At 32.8% G+C, this 21,303-nt stretch overlaps 1 protein-coding gene across 1 annotated transcript in view; it reads left to right on the top strand.

The window, feature by feature from the left end:
• Window positions 1–21,303, top strand: part of CADM2 (cell adhesion molecule 2) — a gene marked incomplete at its 5' end in the record, with an annotated part of 301,193 nt that overhangs the window by 171,438 nt on the left and 108,452 nt on the right. The window contains one exon of the mRNA XM_036242525.1: window positions 20,552–20,730. Coding sequence (XP_036098418.1) covers window positions 20,552–20,730 — 179 coding nt within the window. The remainder of the gene's footprint in view (window positions 1–20,551; window positions 20,731–21,303) is intronic.

Raw genomic sequence — 21,303 nt, 5'->3', positions numbered from 1 at the left:
TAAATGTGTATTTGGCATTTATTCTAGAAAAGGAAATACATATAGGCATTGATAAATTTTTCTGTGTATTCAGCACATTGTTTATGTTTTACTTACTGTTTTACCTTCTGGTAACTACAAATTTTCTTGCATTTTTATCATTAATTTATTATATGTAATTGCATAGACCTCTATTCTATGTAAAAAGAAAGATTTTATTCTTTAGGAAGACAGATCACGTACTATATAACAACTAATGAATTGTTTTAGACAAGCCATTACACATCCATTTCTTAAATTATCAAGAGTTTAAGAATAAATCTGATAAGAACATTTTGATGCATTTTTATTAGCATAATAGAGATAAAAAAATGAGATTGAAATTAAGGCAAAACAGGTTTATATCAAGTTATTTTTCTCAGCCTAGTAAGTACCTTTTTGCGAATCGCATTATTTACTAATTGTCAGACAACACAATCACAGCCAGAAGAAATGACAAAACACACTGGGAGTTTAAAAAGGCAACTTGTCATCAATAGTGAAATGTTTTAGGCCAAAACAAGACAAAATATAAATTTTGAAAAAAAAAAATTGCTCTAAAATAGTAGCAATCGTATATTATCTGACCTAATGAATAGCAGATGTTAATTTTACAATATTTGTTTCTCACTTGCCATTGATGCTATAGAAAGCCATGTAATTAATCATTGATTTGTTGTTTATTTTTTGATATAATGCCTAAGCTGTCATGCTCTTGGCTACAGATAGTTATGTAGTGAAGTAGAAAGAGAAATAAAAAAGTATATTTGAATCTCAAATATCTTTGGCCTGAGTGGTTCTGAACAAGTCACTGAACAATGTCAAAGGTTTTTTTTAGTTAATACACAATTTTTAGAGCAATTTTAGGTTCAGTGAAGTTGAGTGGAAAGTACAGAGTTCCCAAATCCCCTTGTCCCCCACATGCAGCTTCTCCACTACCCACATGCCACAACACAAGGGGACACTTATTGCAGAAAATGAAACCACGGACTCATCATTATTTATGGATATATTAATTCAGCCCAAAGCACATAGTTTACATGAGGGTTCACTCTTGTACATCAGTTAATTTTTATTCTTTAAAATTAAGAAAATATAATCTAGTAAATAATTTTTTAAAGATTAATGATTTTTATATATATATATATATATGTATATATATAATTTTTACCTCCCTGTAATTTCATAAAAAAAAACAAAACATGAGGATGCTGATAACCTATTATTTTTTTTAAAGAAATGCAACTTTTAAACTTGGAATTATTAATTATATATTTAATACACATTCTGATATGGCAACTCTGAAAACCGAGGTATCTCAGACTTCTTCCATGGCTCTGACATTCAAGGTTCCAAGTAGAATAAATACATTCTAGAATGATGATCTGTGATTTTCAAAAGCACATTTGAACAACAAAGGAATCCAAACTAAACTCCTGGCAAAAGTCATAGAGCAACATGGTCATTTTAGTTGAGATAAAATAGAAATTGTGAGCTGCTAGAAGGGAGGCAGAGGCATGAACCCTGTAAAATCTATAAGTGGGACACTGGACCATCCCAAGCCACAGAACAGCACTTTTATAATCTTAAGATAGAAAGTTTTTTAGAACAATTGGAAAGGATTGGAAGGGGTAGAGAGTGAGTTTTGGTTCAACAAATGTGGAAAAGGCTATTCCCTACAGCAGTTCTGATGGGCTAAAGGAACTAAACGATCAGTGCGTTTTAACAGAAAACCAAAGCAGGAGATACAGAAGACCTTGAACAACCAGAAATAAGTGAATTTCATGGCTCATGAGTGATTGAGAATTCACAGCCTGTGATGTATACAATCTTATTTGACATAGATTTTCAAATTCACTTATACTTATTGTCTTATTTAAATCACACAACTATCCTGTTGTAAAAGGTTTACAAAGATTCTTGAAATTATTTCCATTTTGTAGAGGAGATTAAGTCTTGTTTTGGTTACAAGGCCTTTTTCAGTCACGCAGCTGATAATGGTAGAATTGAGATTAATCTCTCTTTTTTTTTTAATTTTAACAAAACTGATGGTTATGTTTTCTTATTTACAGTGTTTTCAGTTTCCCAATCATATTGATTTTCCACAATAACCTGGTAAATATGGCAAGAATGAGAATGTTTTCATAAACTACTAAGAAAACCAATTTATTAATCAAATAGTTGTAAAATATTACCAGTTCTGTAAGTTTAAACCTGTGGGAGTATATCAAAATATTATCTATAAAGTTTCTAAACATGTCTAAATAGTCTCTTCCTAGGCTTGTGATTAAATGTATAATTAGTCTCTTGTTACATACATTTGTTTTTTTAAAATATGTTTTTACTGATTTTTCATGCAGAGAGGTAGAGAGAGTGGAAGAGATAGAAACATGAATGAGAAAGGAACATCAATTGGCTGCCTCCCGCAGGCCCAGTATTGGGGATGGAGCCCTTAACCTGGGCATGTGCCCTGACTAAGAATTGAACCAGTGACCTCTTGGTATATGGGACAACACTCAATTCATTGAGCCACACTGACCGGGCTACATTTGTTTTGTAAAAGCTGATTATAGTATATCCTTAATTTTATATATCTTTAAGAAGATTAAGACCGCAGTTGACAACTACAAAGCAATGCTAATGCAGATGCATTGCCAATGTAATGGAATACAATGGGAAGCTGTACTTAGTAAATAGAATAAGCAGAAAGTTAAAAGTAAACACTTCTTAAAAGTATGTCTTTTTTGTTGAATGTTATGCTTAATATATCACCAAAACAATTGGCTGAATGAATATAATGAGGGTCACCTTATCATGTAGATACTCTCACCATGGCAGTCCTTAGATAATGAAGGTTACAGGATATTTAGAAAGTTTGTATTTCCTTTTAATTAATTAAAAGTTAAAAGCAATATAGTCAATTTCTTTTAAAATATTTTCGAAGGTATCAGATTGGAAAATTAGCTCTAAATTGTTATATTTTTAAAATATATATTCATATGCTGTCTTCCTGTGTGTTTCTTTTCTGAGACTCATACGGTCTTTTGCTTCCATCTCATGGCTTCAAAATTTAATCACACATTGACTCTCTGGAAACACACACATGTTCATCCTGTAAATGAGACCAGATATCTTTGGTTTTGTTTTGGAAACAAAAAGCTGACTCTGGGCAATCTCCACTGCTGTTATAGAGGCCCGGCATCTGTGGTGTGTTGGGCACTCAATCACTTTCAATTAAACATTCCTGTGTCTTGCGGAAGTCCCATACGTTGTGCAGAACCACGATTATAGATCCATAGAGGAAATGCACTTTTTGAACATTTTCAGGTAAGCAGTTTCCTTGCAACAAAAAGCCAATTATTTTGATGGATTATGTAAATCTTCAGTAGAAAACTCTCACACAAAGATGGCTCAAAATTTTTAAGACACCATGTGGAATGATGCTGTCTTATACATTGTTGAGGTTTTCAAGATGCACTTTTGGATTTATAGGGTTTAAAACTCTGTAATGTGTGTGTGTGTGTGTGTGTGTGTGTGTGTGTATGTGTGTATTCATACGACTATACCTAAGCATTTTACTTTTTATCTAAAGATCTATAAACATTGCATGTGTGTTTATATAAAAAGAAAGTCATCAAAATGGTAATTTTAGGAAAATTACAGAAGCAAAAAATAACTCAACATTAAAAACATGTGAAATACTATACTACATCCTTGAGTAAAAAAATTGTTAATCATTGCTTAGCAAGTGCCATTCAATAATATTTGCTTTTTCCCCTCTGCAGTATTTTTTTTCACATTATGTGTCATAATGTTAGAGCTATCACCCATCTGATCTGGTCAAGTTGCTAAGAAGGAGATTACTCTGCACCTGTGTTAAATATTTTGGTTATCACTTTTGTAAAATCAATGCAGAAAAAATATGGGAAATAAAATTAATTTAGATTCACTGTAGACATTGGATATTCTTTCAATTAATGTTGAAACTGAGAAAATTATTTTGCTCAGAGAGCCTTTTACTCAAACTTAGAAATCTGAACAAGATCTTCTGCATTGTGCAGATTTTTAAAATGTATGGTGTGTATTGATTCGCTTTTTCAGAGATGACCACAATTGCATAGACGATCCTAAACTTCAAAGTTTGAACAACAAAAAAAAATTTTTAAATAGCAAACAATGCCCTAAATTGTAGAAAATGTGAACATTTACAAATGTTTCCAATTAGAATAGAAAGAATCTGTCAGTGATCAAGGATGGCCTTAAATCCCAACTCTTGTAAGTTCAAAGTACTAAAAATATCTGGGATGCTTCAAGGAAAGGAGGAAGGGAGACAGTCAAAATTTTACAAAGCAGCATAAGAAAGCAGCAACTCATTTGACTTGTGACTAGAAGTTGTCCCTGAAATGGTTAGCTGTGATGGACTTAAGCACTAGCACTTAAACTTACAGATAGCAGGGATGAGCCTAGTGAGGTATTATAAAGAAGCAAGATTAAAAATATAATAGCTTGTCAGTGTAGAGACGGAAAGACCTGGAGGCCACAGGAGCTGTCATTGAGGTTCACAAGTACAGGATTTTCAAATTGCTGGTTGTGACTTATTAATGAATTATAAGATCATTTAAAAAACTAAAAATAATAGAATAGGACTTAAAAATGTAGTGAAGGAAAGAAGAAAAGGAAAAGAAAAAGTCACAGTATATTAGAAAGAACAAACTTGTATTTCCTGTTTGTGCTTGTGTTTTGCATGAGGTTGGAAATTGTGCTTCTTATTACAAGGCATACCTGAAAAGATTTGAAAATTATTGCCTTAACACCACCTGTGGTGAAGTTGGACTTGCAGATATTCAGGCAAAGAGCATGTTAAGTCACTCCTAAGTACTTCAGTTTCTCTAAGACCATCACTATAAAAATGTATGTTTAAACTGAAGAGATCTTAGCAAACAAAAATACAGTCAAATGCCAATAAATATATTCTGTTTAATAATACAGAAAAGTTTGATCCTTTGAGAAGGAACAAATGATTAAAATGTACTTTCAAAAAAAATTTATTTTAATCCTCACCCAAGGATATTTTTCTATTGATTTTTTAAATAGAGTAGAAAGGAAGGAAGGAGAGAGAAAGAAACATAGACATGAGAGAGACACATTGATTGGTTGCCTCCTGCATGAACTTGACCAGGGCTGGAGATCAAACCTGCAAATGAGATACATGCCCTTGACTGAGAATTGAACCTGAGACCCTTCTGTCTGGAGGCTGATGCTCTAAGTGCTGAACTACTTTCAAATTTTTAAGTCTTAAATTCAATTGTCTCCAGTAATTACTTATATGGAACATTTAATTTTTCAACTACCATATAAATAATGTGCACTTTACTTTTGCTTTCCCAAGACTATTGGCTTCAGTGTTAGAAAAGAAACACGTTGTGGAGCAGAAGCAGTTCTATAATGGTGACACAGGCTTGATATTGGATCATATATGGTTAATTAGCACTATTTTCTAGTAGTGAAAGCAATGAATCCCAAAGTACCTCTTTTATGGACAATAAGACTCCATCACTACAACGTACCCTTGAACTTAATGATTTTCAGGAATCTGATTGATTATGATGCTTGTAGACACATTTGATATGGAATCAAACTGCCCTTATAATGTACACAGATTGATAAAGATCCTGAGAAACTCTGACTCATAAATTCTTGATTTAAAAAATGTGCTCAAGAATAGCTTAGTCAAATGAGGTTTTCAGGAGCTACTAAGTTTCAAATAACTTGAAAATATATTTTCTTAAGAATGATCATTTTTAAATATATCATCAAGAACCTTAATGCATATACATTGAAGGATTTATTATTACTCAGATGTGGGAATGCATGTTTACTTGAGATTTATTCATATTTTAACCAGGAATTAATATTCTGTGTTTATGAAAGAAAAGAAATGTTAAGTATAGATAAAACATGGGTAATTGTTTTGCTTTAGCATAAATCCTTGAGAGATTAGTTTAAGTATTTGCCACAATCTTGAATATTTTCCCTTAAGTACTAAAATCTGTCACTCCTCCAGGATCATAGCAATCTTATCTTTTCTAGGGATAATCTTTTATTTGTGTGCCATAAATTGACTAAAATTATACAGTTTGTAGTATGACTGCCTTGTTTCTTAAAAGTGTCAAAGTAATAATCAATAAACATTACTTATCACTAAAAAATGGTCCAGGATTTCACAGGCACTCTAAAAAAATGCCTTTATTGCTGGGGCCAGTTTGGCTCAGATGTTAGAGCATCAGCCCTCAGACTGAGGAGTTTTAAGTTTGATTCCCGGTCCAGGGAATATACCTGGGTTGCAGGTTCTATCTCTGGCCCAGTTGGACTGGCAGGAGGCAGCCAATCAACGTGTCTCTCTCACATCAATGATTCTCTCTCTCCTTCTCCCTTCTATTCTATCAAAAAAAAAAAAAAAAAAAAAATCAATGGAAAAATAGTCTCCAGTGAGGATTATCAAACTTTAAAATATATTTTCTTAAGAATGATCATTTTTAAATATATCATCAAGATTTTAAGCTTAATGTACATACATTGAAGGATTTATGAACAAACAAACAAATGTCATTGTTTTCAGGTCATCTATAGAATACTTACTTCTTGTATGTAGGTAAGTTTCTGTTCCAACAGCCAAGTTTCTAAATGTGGAGTTAAGAAGTGTGTTAACAAATTATAATCAAGTAGCATATGCTCAGATTAATCAGGATAGAAGAAGTCATTCTATTATTTGATATTGAGATTTTAAATCATACGATGACATGAACATCTGTGTTATTGTCCCACCTAAATCTAACCTGTAATGTAATGACACCACTCCTATTGACAATATTCTAGTACAATAGTTGATTTCAGAAATTTACATGAGTAGGTAAACTCAGAGTCAGAGTGTTAGCTTGTGATTTAATGGAATAAATAGGCTTGAATATTCTACTTAAAACTGACTACATTTATTACTGCATTCAATATTTTTGACCTTATCAGAATAAAAGTACCGATGATAATTTTTTAGTAGGGGCTTTCATTGTTGAGCCTTCCAATAGGAATCCCTGTGATCCTCAAACTGCAAATAGAAAGAGAATAAAGGTTCATTGTTTTTCAAAAAAATATTATACAGGTATGGAAAATATCATATCCATGTTGAGCAAAGACTAACCCATAAGAATTATGAGGAAAAACAAGAGATTGAAGAATACATCCAGAAACCCAAAAAAGAGAGTGGAGACCAATGTGGAAGAACCTGAGGAAACATCTCTCCAACTCTCTCTCTCTCTCTCAAGCAAATGCACAAAGATGTACTTATTAAATAAATCGATACAACTGCAAACAGCTAGAAACACAATGGAAATTTATACTTTTTTTTAGAAGTTGTAAGAATTTTTTCATCTGAGTAATTTCTTTAAGCTTCTTTCTGTTTGTTTTTCTCTTTAGTTGCTCTACTATTCCAGTCCTAAATACTTGAAATATTAGGACAGAATCAACTTAAGAAATGATTATACTAGCGGTGTCAAAATTTAGATTTTGCAAAAATATGTATTTTAAATATGTTAAAGAGTTATGGAAGGCAGAAATGTACTGATCTAATCATATATTCTAAAAATGTTTATGGTAATACATGAGGCATATTTCCAGATTAGAAAAACAAAAAATAAAATAAAATGAAATACTCAAAAACAATAATGAAATTTACTTTGGCTTTAAAATTCTTTCTCTTTGCTCTTTATATGCATAATGACTTCAAGAGCAGTAATTAAAATTTATTCTCTTTTTTTTTTTTCTTTTTAGCTTGTTTTGATGTTCTGATAAAGACAATAGAAGATTTAAAAGTTGTATTCATTGGGGCTAGAAATTAACCAGATAAGCATAATAGATAGGGCAAAGAAACTAAATATTGATTCCATTGTAAGAATCATTAAAGAAAGGATTTGGAAGGGATTGCAGAATAAAGGTAAATGGTGAGTTCATTAGTTAGGATTAGAGGTTTTGATGATGTATAATAGAAGAGTTAGTCATAAAGATATGAGGTTGTGATGGGAAAACTGACATTTTTAAGGTTCTAAAGTTATGATAATGACAAAGTTTAGTGTATGGTTATGGCTGAGGGAGGGCTAGCAAAATAAATATATAATGTGAGAGGATCAGAGAATCAAGAGGTCAAGGTATTGGATGAGTTTTAATGGTAAATGTTTAGGTCAATGAATTTTTAGATTCTTTTTTGTTCCTATGACATCATTATTTTTTAACGTTGCTTGGACCCCTAGGACTTTATTGCCTTTCTTTCCTCATGTACTAAAAAATGTACTAAATAAAAGTATTTCAAGGTATTGGATAATCTAATTTTTCCCCTTGATCTCAGATACTTGGTTGGCTCCAAATTCTCTCTGTAAAATCTTCTAATCTTATCCTCTTCCCTATTTTCAATTTATTATTTCCTTATTGCTGGATGGAGATGTAGTTCTTAATTTCTTCTAGCACTTGAATTCAGCATATCCCAAAATGAACTCAAAAACAGGTTCATTGATCTCTTATCTGTCTTAAGATATAAGTGTAAAAGTAGAATATTCTCTGTAATTAAATTAATCAAGACTCTTTGAAGACCATTCCACTATAAATGTTTCTGAACTTTTGGTTTCTCTTGAGCAAAACTATATCTATAAAGACATATAAATGTTTTATTGACTGTGTTTTAAAATGAGCCTAAACTGTGATATGTAAGTCATCTAAAGTCAAGTTGGCAAATAGCAAAAGTTCTCTGATAAAAAAAAAAAAATGAAATCAATATCAGGAATAAAAGGAAAACAAATTTCATTACAATTAAATTGTACAACAATAAAATCCGAGAAAGAATATCACAGCTTGATACATTTTTTTAATTTTTTTTTTTCCTTTATTGATTTGAGAGAGAGAGGAAGTGAGAGGGAGAGAGAGATGGAAACATCAATGAGACAGAACATTGATTAGCCGCCTCCTGCATGCCCCCCATTAGGGATCAGGCCCACAACCTGGGCATGTGTCCTGACCGGGAATTGAACCGGCGACCACTTGGTGCATAGGTCGACACTCAACCACTGAGCCACACCGGCTGGACTTGATATACTCTTTAAGAGGTTATAATTTTACTCTAATTAAGAATAATTAGTTTCCCCCCTTATGCATTCAGACCAGGGGTCAAACTTACAACTCGGGTATGTGCCCTGACTGAGAATCAAACCTGCAACCTTTTGGTGTACCAGATGACACTCCAACCAACTGAGTTACTGGGCCAGGGAAGTATAATTCTTGACTTAAAAGTTTTTGCTTAAAACAGAAAAAGAGTGTCCAAGATATTTATATAATTCCTACCACATTCTTTCACTTTAGAGTGAAAATATCACAAGAAATAGAGAAAAATTAGGCTTAAAAAAAAATCTCCTTGGTATTAAAATTTTAATCACATCTACTGCCACCTGTGAAATTCTGAACTAAAATAAAGGCAGTAGTCATTACATGTGCCATATAGGTTAAATACCTAACGCACTGAGTTATTAACATAAGTTTTTGCTTTGCTTCTTATATTAAAGAAAATGTGAGATACATATATTGGTATGTCTTTATTTTCCTTCTGAGCCAGAACAAAATGTTTACTTGAATGCTATTACAGTGGCTGTTTTTTTCTTTCATCTAGGAAATGTAATTTTAATTTTCATAAGATTAATTTTAGCATTAAAACCCAAAATGTACTATGCTTATTAAGGAACTCAAAGAGGATATAGCCATTTGGGAAAGGAAAGCTAATGAAGAGTGCATCCATCCCAAACTTAGAAAACCTTTACTCTTGTCCATTTCCAAAAATACACCAGAATAATTTTTTTCCCCACTAGAAGACTTATATTATGAAACTGACTTTTTCATAGCTGAATTGTTTATCTTTCATTTTTGTCTCAAGCTTGAGCCTTAAAGAAAGCAGGAAAGCAATGAAGGCAACACAAGATTCCATTCTTATCAACACCTAGGGAGTGAATAACCCAAGATACAGCTGGGAGAGTTAGAGGGATTGTTATTATGGCATAACTTTACAGAATAAATGTCCCAAAAACTAACTAAAGAGTTTCAGTGAAAATGCTGAACCAGATTTTTATCTGGTTCATGATAATAAATATACTGATGGGCAGAGTTGTGGCATTTCCAATGCTAATTTATAAATAGAAAGTTGTTAAAGATATTGAAGAATCTCTTGTTAGATATGTGCAACACAAAACATTGAATTAGAAAAAAGTTTCTAAAAATATTTGTTAAGGTAGCCCTGGCCAAGTGATTCAGTAGGTTGGAACATCATATCATATACCAAAGGTTGTGGATCTGATTGACAGTAAGGGTGTGTATGTGAAGCAACCTATCGAAGTTTGTCTCTCACATCTGTGTTTCTTCTCTACACTCTTTAAAAAATCAGTGAAATATATCTTTGAGTGAAGATAAAAAAAATATATCTGTGAATATAAAAATAATTTCACGAAGACTTGAAATCTAAGAGAATAAATTAATAAGCATAGTTGTTGTTTGTTTTGTTTTCATTTTTGTTTTTGTTTTCTGTCATTCTAGGAAGAAACCGCTGCAAAAATGTCTTTAGGTGCATGGAAAGAATAAAACATATTTTAACCCTATAAATCTGGTAGACAAAAACATAAATAAAATTTCATCTCATTTTTGGAATATTTTTAACTTCTAATTATTTGGATTTTTCAAAGAGAAACTCTCTGGATTGACTATATAAATGTTATCACTATGGAGTTAAACAGTATTATGTCTGATGCTATTATTCCTGGTGCCTAGCTCCTGTTCTTTCTTTAACCTTATCACTTGGGAACTGTAGTCTGGAACCACTTTTAAAATGATCTCCTTGGTTGCCTGAACAGCAGGGATGATTGTTACTCATTGGAGCAAGAAACTCAGTCACTTCTGGGTTCCAATTAGAAAATGCCTAGGGGTCCTCTTTATTAAGGTGAAACACAAATTGTATCAAGACTGGCTAAACCACTTCTAATTTTTATGGTGATATTAAGAAGCTTGAAGATTTCTAGTACTAATTGGAATATGTGTTGGCTATTTTTAATCGATGTACAAATTCTAACCTTCATTTTATTAAAATAATATCTTATGGTGATTTTTTGCTGCTTTGAAGATTTATTATCATACATTGTAGGATCAAGAATTTAGTAATGTTAGTGTGAGTGGTGACTTATATTGCTATTCTCTCTTGTATTTTTGCAGGATTTGTTTTCAATATTTCCTAACATAGATTTTTATTTTTAAATAAATATTGGCAACTTGAAAACTTTAATCTAGATCTTTAACTTTATTTCTACATACAGAATTTTAAAAGCTATATCAACATTTAATTACATATTTACAGAGTCATATGCTTTATATTTTTCTTTTTATCCTCACCCAAGTACATTTTTTGTTTGTTTGTTTATCTTCTGACAGGTGTGAGGTGATATCTCATAGTTTGAATTTGTATCTCTCTAATGATTAGTGATATTGAGAATTTTTTCTTATATCTCCTGGCCATTTGTATGTCCTGTTTGGAGAAGTGTCTATTCTGGTCACCTGCCCATTTTTAATTGGGTTGCCTTCCTTTTGTTGAGCTGTATGAGTTCTTTATATATTTTGGATATTAACCCCTTATCTGATATAATTGAAAAATATGTTCTCCCAGAAAGTGGGTTTTCTTTTCATTTTGATGCTGGTTTCTTTTGCTGTATGGAAGTTTTTTTTAGTTTGGTGTAGTCCTGTTTAATATTTTTCCTTTGTTTCTCTTGTCCTAGGTGATGTATCAGTGAAAATGCTGCTACGTTTGATGTCTGAGATTTTTCTGCCTACATTTTTTTTTAGGGTTTTTATGGTTACATTTAAGTCTTTCATCCATTTTGAGTTTATTCTTGTGTATGGTGTTACTTGATGGTCTAGTTTCATTTTTTGCATGTACCTGTCCAATTTTTTCAACACCATTTATTGAAGAGACTGTCTTTTCTCCTTTGTATGCTCTTGCCTCCTCAGTCAAATATTATCAGTAGATGCTAAAAAAGCATTTGACAAATTCTAGCACCCATATCTGATAAAAACACTCAGCAAAGTGGGATTAGAAGGAGCATATCTCAACATAATAAAGGTATATACAAGAAATCTACAGCCAACATCAAACTCAATAGGCAAAAACTGAAAGCATTTCCCTTAATAACAAGAATAAGACAGGGAAGTCCACTTTTGCTGCTCTTATTTAACAGTACTGGAAGTCTTAGCCACAGCAATTAGAAAAGAAGAAAAAATAAAAGGCATTCAAATCAAAACGAAGAAAGGGAAACTGTCATTATTCATAGATGACATGATATTGTACATAAAAAACCCTAGAGACTCCATCAAAAATCCACTAAATTTAAGAAATGAACTTGGAAAATTAGTAGTATACAAAATTAATATCCAGAAATTGATGGCATTGTTATATACTAGTAATGAACACTCAGAAAAGAAAACTAAAGCCCTGGCCGGTTTTGCTCAGTGGTTAGAACGTTGGCCTGCGGTCCAGAGAACCCAGGTTCTGTTCCTGCTCAGGCCTCGTACCTCGGTTGCAGTTTGTCCCTGGTCCTGGTTGGTTGTGCAGGTGGCAGCCACTCGATGTGTCCCTTTCACATCGATGTTTCTCCCTCTTCCTCTCTCTCCCTCCCACTCTACCTGAACAAAAAATGGAAAAACAATCCCATTTACCATTGCAACAGCAACAAAAATACCTAGGAATAAACTGATCCGAGAAGGTAAAAGATCTGTTCTCAGAAAACTAAAGGACATTGAAAAAAGAAATAAGGGAAGATATAAAAGAGTGGAAACATGCACCATGTTCATGGATTGGAAGAATCAACATCATTAAAATGTCCATACTACCCAAAGCAATCTACAGATTTAGTGCAATCTCTATTAAAGTACCAATGGCATATTTCACAGAACTAGAACAAATACTCCAAAAGTTTATATGGAACCAAAAAGATCCTGAATAGCCACAGCAATCTTGAAAAAGAAGAACAAAGTGGGAGGGATCACAATATCAGATATCAAGTTATATTACAAAGCTATCATAGTCAAAACAGACTGGTACTGGCACAAGAACTGACATAAATCAATGAAACAGAACAGAAAACGCAGAAATTGACCCAAGACAGTATCACAGAGCCATGTGCTTTGAAATGTGATTGAAAATTTATAAACAGAAAAAAATTATGACAGTTTAGATTTGGATGGTACAATTTTAAGTTTATGAAAATTCTGTATATACATGCATATAATTATATCTAGATGTATTTTAAAAACCCTTACATATCAAGAAAGTATTGCTTCTTAATATAATAAAATACTTCCACTGAGTAGTATCTTAAGGAAGAATCCTTTAAAATTCCATTTAATCCAAATGTGTTATTTTAAAGTTGGCTGTACGTGGTTTAGTAGAAAGAACACAACTTCTAATATTTCAGTTAAATGCAATCAGTCATGGTTTTATTGTATTTCAAAGAAAGTCCATGGTACAAGGCTATTCAGGTTATCAATTTTAAAGCAAGAATTAGTAAATTCAAATAATAACTAGTAGATGTAAAATATGAGTCAAGTTGAAAAGTATTAATTGTATGGCATTTATAAAAAAATATTATGAAAGTGAGCTGTGCATATAATTGGATTATATGATTATTGTATTTGTCCAATAGTTTTGGATAACTAGTTTCTTATTTTATTGTTTTTAAGGATTGTCTTTCAGAAATGTTATGGATACAGTCCTGTTTCTATTCTTTGTTTCTTCTCCAAGTTTTTACTATTAAAAAAAGGGGGGTGCATCTGTAATACCATTAATAAAGAATAAGTAAACAAACAAACTAAGGAATTCTTTGATCACATTGCTGACCTGCTTGTTTGGATAGGATTTCCAATATTTATTACTATTTGGTTCACAATTTTTATCTGTTTGACAACATTGTCAGAAAAAATACAACCTTTTTCTCAGAAAAGCTGGGATAGTTACAGCCATCACTTAATAAGACATATATTCTAATTGTATTCATAATAACAAAACATAACTCCAGTGTTTTCACCAAAATAAACAAAGAATTAAATCTTTTTAAAAAATAATTTCAGATGATATGATAAAATCATGTTTAAATTAGAAAATTTTGAAGAACTAGGAAAATATTCATCATGTTAGAAAGCAAGAACGTTCATGAAGCATTTGCAATGGAGTCAGACCAGAGTTGAGACATATCTCTAATCTCCTATATTCTTATATTTTTAAATGATATGCACCAAAGTGTTCTTGTGAGTATTGTAGAAAATGTATGTAAAGTATCTAGGATAGTTACCATTATCAATACATGGTGGTAGATTATTAATAGCCATTCTTATCATTAATAATTATAAAACACTGTGAAATCTTCAAAGGCAGAAATCCATAATTCATTTATACTTTCTTTCCTAAAAACATATTTTGAGATGGGGATTCTTTTCAAGTATTTGATTCAAAGAAAAATATATTTCAATGACTTTAGGGTTTTTTTTAGATTCCACAAATGAGATCACACAGTATTTGTCTTTTCTCTGTTTGACTTACTACACTTTGCATAACATCCTCAAGTTTTATTCATGTTATTTCAAAGGGAAGACTTTTCTTATTTTTTATGCTTGAATACTTATTATATTTGGAATATATTTCATTTATTTATCTGTCAATGGACACCTAGGTGTTTCCATGTCTTGAATAAGTAAATAATACTGCAATGAACATGGGGATGCCTATACGTTTTTGAGATACTGATTTTGTTTCTTTTGGATAAGTACCCAGAAGTGGAATTGCTGATCATGTTTTTTTTTTAATTTTTGAGGAGTCTTCATACTCTTTTCCAAAGTGTCTTCAACAATTTACATTCTCAACAACAGTGTACAAGAGTTCCTTATTTTTCAAATCTTCCCCAACACGTTATTTCTTGCCTTTGTGTTTCATAATAGTCATTTAAACATGTGTTAACTGATGTCTCATTTTTTAAATTTGTATTTCCCTAGTAATTAGTAATATTACATTCCTTGTTGGCCATTTTTATCTCTTCTTTAGTCTAGTCTATCTTCCTGCTTATTTTTTATGGATTTTTGTTTGTTTGCTATAAAGATGTATACATTCTTTATATATTTAGGATAGTTAGCCTTTATCAGATATATGATTTGAAAATAACTGATTGCATTCTGGAGCAGCCTTTGAGTTTGTTAATGGTATCCTATGCTGCATGGAAGATTTTTAGGTTGATATAGTACCACATGTGGTTTGGACCCCATACCACAGAGCAGAAGGCAATGGCTAACCACTACTGAATACTCTTTTTTTTTTTTTTTTATCCTTTGTTTTACTTTTAAAAACCTATGAGGAGACAGGAAACATAAAATTAAATATGAGATAGTACTAAAATGTTAAGCTCCCAGATAGGAAAGCGCTCTAACAGCCACTGGGGAAAAGCAGAGCACAAGTAAAAATAGCATTGTTGCTAATGATGTAAATAAACCAGATCAAGAAGTACATCTAACCCTGGCCAGTTTGGCTCAGAGGTTAGAGCGTCGGCCTGCGGTCCGGAGAGACCCGGGTTCGGTTCCCGCTAAGGGCATGTACCTCAGTTGCAGTTTGTCCCCGACCCTGGTTGGTCGTGCGGGTGGCAGCCACTCGATGTGTCCCTTCACATCGATGTTTCCCTCTCTCTCTCTCCCTCTCTCTCCCTCCCACTCTGTCTGTACAAAAAATGGAAAAATGTCCTCGGATGAGGATTAAAAAAAAAAAAGAAGTACATCTAGCAGTTGATGTACACAAAGGCAAAGGAGAGCATGATGCTGCATAACTCATACAATTGGAACATGGATTATAAGAAGTATAAACCAAGGTAATCTAGAAATTGAAAAGCAGTTAATGGAATGGCTAAATATAATAGGGTTTAATGTCAGTGAACTAAAATGTATTGGAATGGGACATTGCCCCTCAGGCACCTACAAACTGTTGTACTCTGGAAAGTACAAACTCAGGAGAAATGGAGTGTCTTTAATATTGAGGCAATTTAGGGGCTATAATGCAAGGTCTGAATGAATAATATCAATCAGACTCCTAGGAAAACCTGTTAATATAAACATTACTCAAATCTATCTATGTTCCAACTACAGAAACTGAAAAAGATGAAATTGAAAGCTTTTATGCAAGTGTCTAAGAAGTTGGTCACACACCAAAACAAAACATGCTGGTGATTGGACATATAGGTTATTGGAACATGAAAGTAGGAAATAAAGCAGAATCAAAGTCATTGGGAAATTTGGACTTAGGGATCAGACATGAAGCAGGAGAAGGCTCATGGATTTCTGCAAAGCCAACAACTTTTCTATTACAAATGCATGCTTCAAACAACTGGAAAGATGACTATATACATGGACATCAACAGATGGCCAATGCAGAAAGCAAACAGCCTATGTAACTGGAAGCAGGAAATGGAGATGCTGCATTCTCTCTACCAAAACAAAACCAGGAGTAGATTGTGGTACTGATCACAAACTGTGAATATCAAACACTAAGGTAAAGCTGAAGGAGAGCACTCAAAGAATCGCAGTTCCAGAACATGATACAAATAACATTCATGATAGATTTGAAGTCCACATAAAAAGAAATTTGCACTGTAAGACTTAATTGATTGAGAATCAAAAGAAATGTGGGCTAAAACTAGAAATATTTTTGGGGAAGAATGTGAAAAGACGATAGCAGAAAGGAAAGACAAATAGAGATGACAAGAAACACTAAAAAATGTTAAAAACAGGCAAGAGACAAAAGTAAAAATGACAAAAGCAGCATTAAAATCCTGAATGCACTTTTTAAATAAGTATCATGTAGAGATAAAGAGAATGATTACACTAGTCAATGTGAGGAGATAGAAGAGAACAACGAAAAATGGAAAACAAGATCTCTACCAGAAGATTTGAGAAATTCAAACCTAGACTAGGAATGCTGAATGACCAATAAGGAAGAATATTACTTAACCAAGAGAAAATAAAGGGAAGGTGAAAACAATCTACTAAAAATATATCCAAAAGAAACAAAAGGATGACAGACAGCTTTGAAGAAGATTCCTGTATGGAAGAACCTGTAATTCTAGAAACTGAAGTGGAAGCTTCCCTGAACGTACGTACTGGGAACGAGGAGATCCCTGGGGGTAGGATGGAATGCTAATAGAATTATTTCAAGCCAAAGAAACTGAATCTGTCAATAGTCTAGCCAGAATATGTCAACAAATACAGGAAAAAAAAAATGGCCTATAGGCTGGAGATATTCAATTTACATCCCAATTTTCAATAAACAAGATTCTAAGTAGTGCAGTAACTATAGGACCTTTGCTGTAATTTCCCACACAAGTAAAGTGTTGATCAAGGTAATGCAATAGATGCTTCTACCTTCTAAGGAGCAAGAAATGCCAGATATTTAAGCTGGATTCAAAAAAAAGAAGAGGCATTGGAGATCTAATTGCAAACACATGTTGGATTCTGGCGTGCTCCAAAGCAGTTCAGAAGAAGGTTAGTGTGTGTTGTATAGACTACAGTACAGCCTTTGACTGTGTGGGTCATGGAAGCTGGGGTTGCTCTGAAAGAAAGGGAGATGCTTTAGCACCTGATCATCCTGATACATAAACAGTGTTGTGGACAGGAAGCCACTATCAGGACAGGGTATGGAGAGAAAGAATGGCTTCCTGTGGGCAAAGGTGGCAGACAAGGGTGCATTTATTCTCCCTATTTGTTTACTCTGTACACAGAACATATAAAAAATAAACTGGACTAAACTCAGAAGGAGTGAAAATAGGTGGAAGAAATATCAATAACTTAGGATATGCAGATGACACCATTTTATTGGCAGAAAGTAGCAATGATTGAAACAACTTCTGGTGAAAAAGAAAGAAGAAAGTGTCAAAGCAGCACTTCATTTACATATCAAGAAGACACACATCATGACAACAGAAGAAACACACAACTCTAACATTGACAGTGAAGATATTGAAATTGTTAAAGATTTTGTTCAGCCTTCAATTCAAATGGAGACTGTAGCTATGAAATTAAGAAAAGGCTGAGACTTGGAAGGGCAGCAATGGAAGAATTAGGAAAGATCGTCAAGAGCAAAGGTGTGTCATTGGAGACCATGGATGAGATCATTTACACCCTTGTATTCCCCTTTACTATGATGGATGCCAAAGTTGAACAGTGAAGAAGGCTGATAAGAAAACAATTGATTCGTTTGAAATATTGTGTTGGGAGAGAGCTCTGCAGATACCCTGGACCTCCAGGTAGAGGAACAAATGCGTTCTAAACCAAATTAAACCTGAAACCTTGCTGGAGGCAAAAATGACACAAAACAAAAGTTGTCCTACTTTGCGCACATAATGAAAAGGCAAGATTCTCTGGGGGAATAACAGTAATGCTTAGAAAAATAGAGGCAGTAGGAAAAAAGAAACAACAAATATGAGATGAATTCACTCCATAAAAGAAGCAATAGTCAGGAGTCTACAGGAGCTGAGCAGGGCTGTTAAGGATAGCACATCATGAACCTCACTCATCCATAGGTTCACCAGGAGTTGACTCAGTGGCATATAACACACGCAGTCACACTTATTTTTTTTTTGCTCTTGGTATTAAATCCAAAAATCATAATCAAGATTGATATCAAGGAACTTGCTGCCTATGTTTTCTTCTGAGTTTGATGGTTTCAGATCTTACATTCAACTCTTCAATTTATTTTTGTGTCTTGTGTAAGATAGGGGTTCAGTTTTATTCTTTTGCAGATGACTTCTAATTTTTCCAACATCATTTAATAGCCTGTCCTTTCTCTATTGTGTATTCTTTACTCCTTAGTAAAAAATAATTGACCATATCTGCATGGGTTTATTTTTGGGTTCTCTATTCTATTCTATTGGTGTATATACATATACACATATATCTGTATTTATGCCAATACTGTATGGTTTAATTACTATAGGTTTGTAATATTGTTTGAAACTAGAAAATGTGATTCCTCCAGATTTTTTCTTCTTTCTTAAAATTGCTTGGCTAGTCAGGGTCTTTCGTGGTTTCATGCAAATTTTAGGATTGTTGTTTTATTTCTTTGAAAAACATCATTGGAATTTTGATAGGGGTTGCATTGAATCTATAGATTGCTTTGGGTAGTGTGGGCATTTTAATAATATTAATTTTTCCAATCCGGGAGAAAGAAATTTATTTTTATGTGTGTGTCCTCTTTACTTTTTCTCATCAGTGTCTTACAGTTTTCAGTGTACATCTTTTAATCCTTTGGTTAAATTATTTTCTTAGTATTTTATTCTTTTCAATTTAGTTCTAAATGAGATTGTTTTCTTGATTTCTTTTTCTGATAATATGATGTTATTATATATAAATGTAATTAATTTTGCATATTTACTTTCTGTTCTACAACTTTACTGAATTCATTTATTAGTTCTAGCAGTTAGTTAACATCTTTAGGGTTTTCTACATGTACCATGCCATCTGCAAATATTGAGAGTTTTACTTTTTCCTTTCTGATTTGAATATCTTTTATTTATTTTTCCTGCTTAATTGCTCTGGCTAGAAAATCAAGTACAATGTTGAATGAAAGTGGCCAAAGATGGGGTTGGGGGAAGTGGTAATGTGTGAATGTGGTCAAAATGTATTAACTTCCAGTTATAAGATAAATAAGTCCTGGGGATGTAAGGTAAAACATGATAACTGTAGTTAATGATACTGTGTTGTATATTTGAAAGCTGCTAACAGAGTAATTTTAAAATTTTCATCACACAAAAAATTTATAACTATGTGAGGTTAAGGATGTTAACAAAACTTATGGTGGTAATAATTTTGCAATATATACATATATCAAGTCACTATGTTGTACACCTTAAGTTGACACAACATTATATGTTAATTATATCTCAATAAATGAGAAAACTGTTAATAAAAATCATTAGGGTAAGGAGAAAAGCAGGAGAGACAAGGGAGAGAAGCTTTAGGTGGTTTCAGAAAATACTGTGTCACAATGGTGACCCTCGTGCAAAGATATCATTCCAGGCACCTGTGTGGAAAGCTGCTCCAATAGACCAAAGACAGCTCTCCATAGACCAGCAAGTATGATGCAGAGGTAGAGGACCAGGGCCGCAGGGCCGCAGGGCCTGCTATTCATCAGAGACTCCTGTGACTCAACAAATTAGCTTCCTAGTACATGTCTACTTAGTTAAACAGAGTAGAACTAAAGAGATTTGTCATACCTTTGAATCTGAGTGAGTACATGATTTTTGTTTTGATACCTTATAGAAGTTAGCACATAATTGTACACAAAATGGGTCTTCAAAATATCTAAATTGCTTGATTCATTTTATTCACAAAATATATATCATATCTTATTTTTTCTATCTATATGCACGGTTAAATCCAACAGGCCAGAACCAGTTTTGTGGACGAAGGATGGTGGAGAATTACCAGATCCCGACCGAATGGTTGTGAGTGGTAGGGAGCTAAACATTCTTTTCCTGAACAAAACGGATAATGGTACATATCGATGTGAAGCCACCAACACCATTGGCCAAAGCAGTGCAGAGTATGTTCTCATTGTACATGGTGAGTACATATTTGACATCATTATATGTGACATAATGAATCGCCATAAAAACTGTTTATATTTATCAAACTCTAGAGTAATAAACAAAATCAAACAGTTTTTTTTTCCCTTTCAGAAGCTCTCATAACTGTAAATATCACCAAGACTCACTTTTAATATGTTCCAAGTCAAACTAGTAAAATAAAATGAAAAGATACACTAAATATAAAAATTATTTTTGTGACAAGTTTTATTTATTATAAATATATTGTGTGATTTTGAGTGGTGAGTATTATATTAATGGTTTTTTTTTCAATTATACAGATAAATACTTTTAGTTATAAATCAGAATAATAAAAATTATATTTCCCTTAAGCTAATTTTAGTTGTATTATCATAAAAATATACTCACTATAATTGGTTTCATAAATAATGACAGCATGTCACTGAGATGCAGCAAAGACAGGTGTACAATATTAATGATAACTGTGTTAATTTCTTATTAACACAATTTGAAACACCCACAGACATTTTTTTCTTCTCTCCACTAATCTCACTATTTGAGTGTATTTTAAAAAATTCAGAAAGAAATA

This window comes from Molossus molossus, unplaced genomic scaffold (genome assembly GCF_014108415.1).
Source record: "Molossus molossus isolate mMolMol1 unplaced genomic scaffold, mMolMol1.p scaffold_m16_p_5, whole genome shotgun sequence".
Taxonomy (NCBI): domain Eukaryota; kingdom Metazoa; phylum Chordata; class Mammalia; order Chiroptera; family Molossidae; genus Molossus; species Molossus molossus.
Note: the sequence above shows the minus strand (reverse complement) of the source record. Positions and strands in the feature narration are given on the sequence as shown.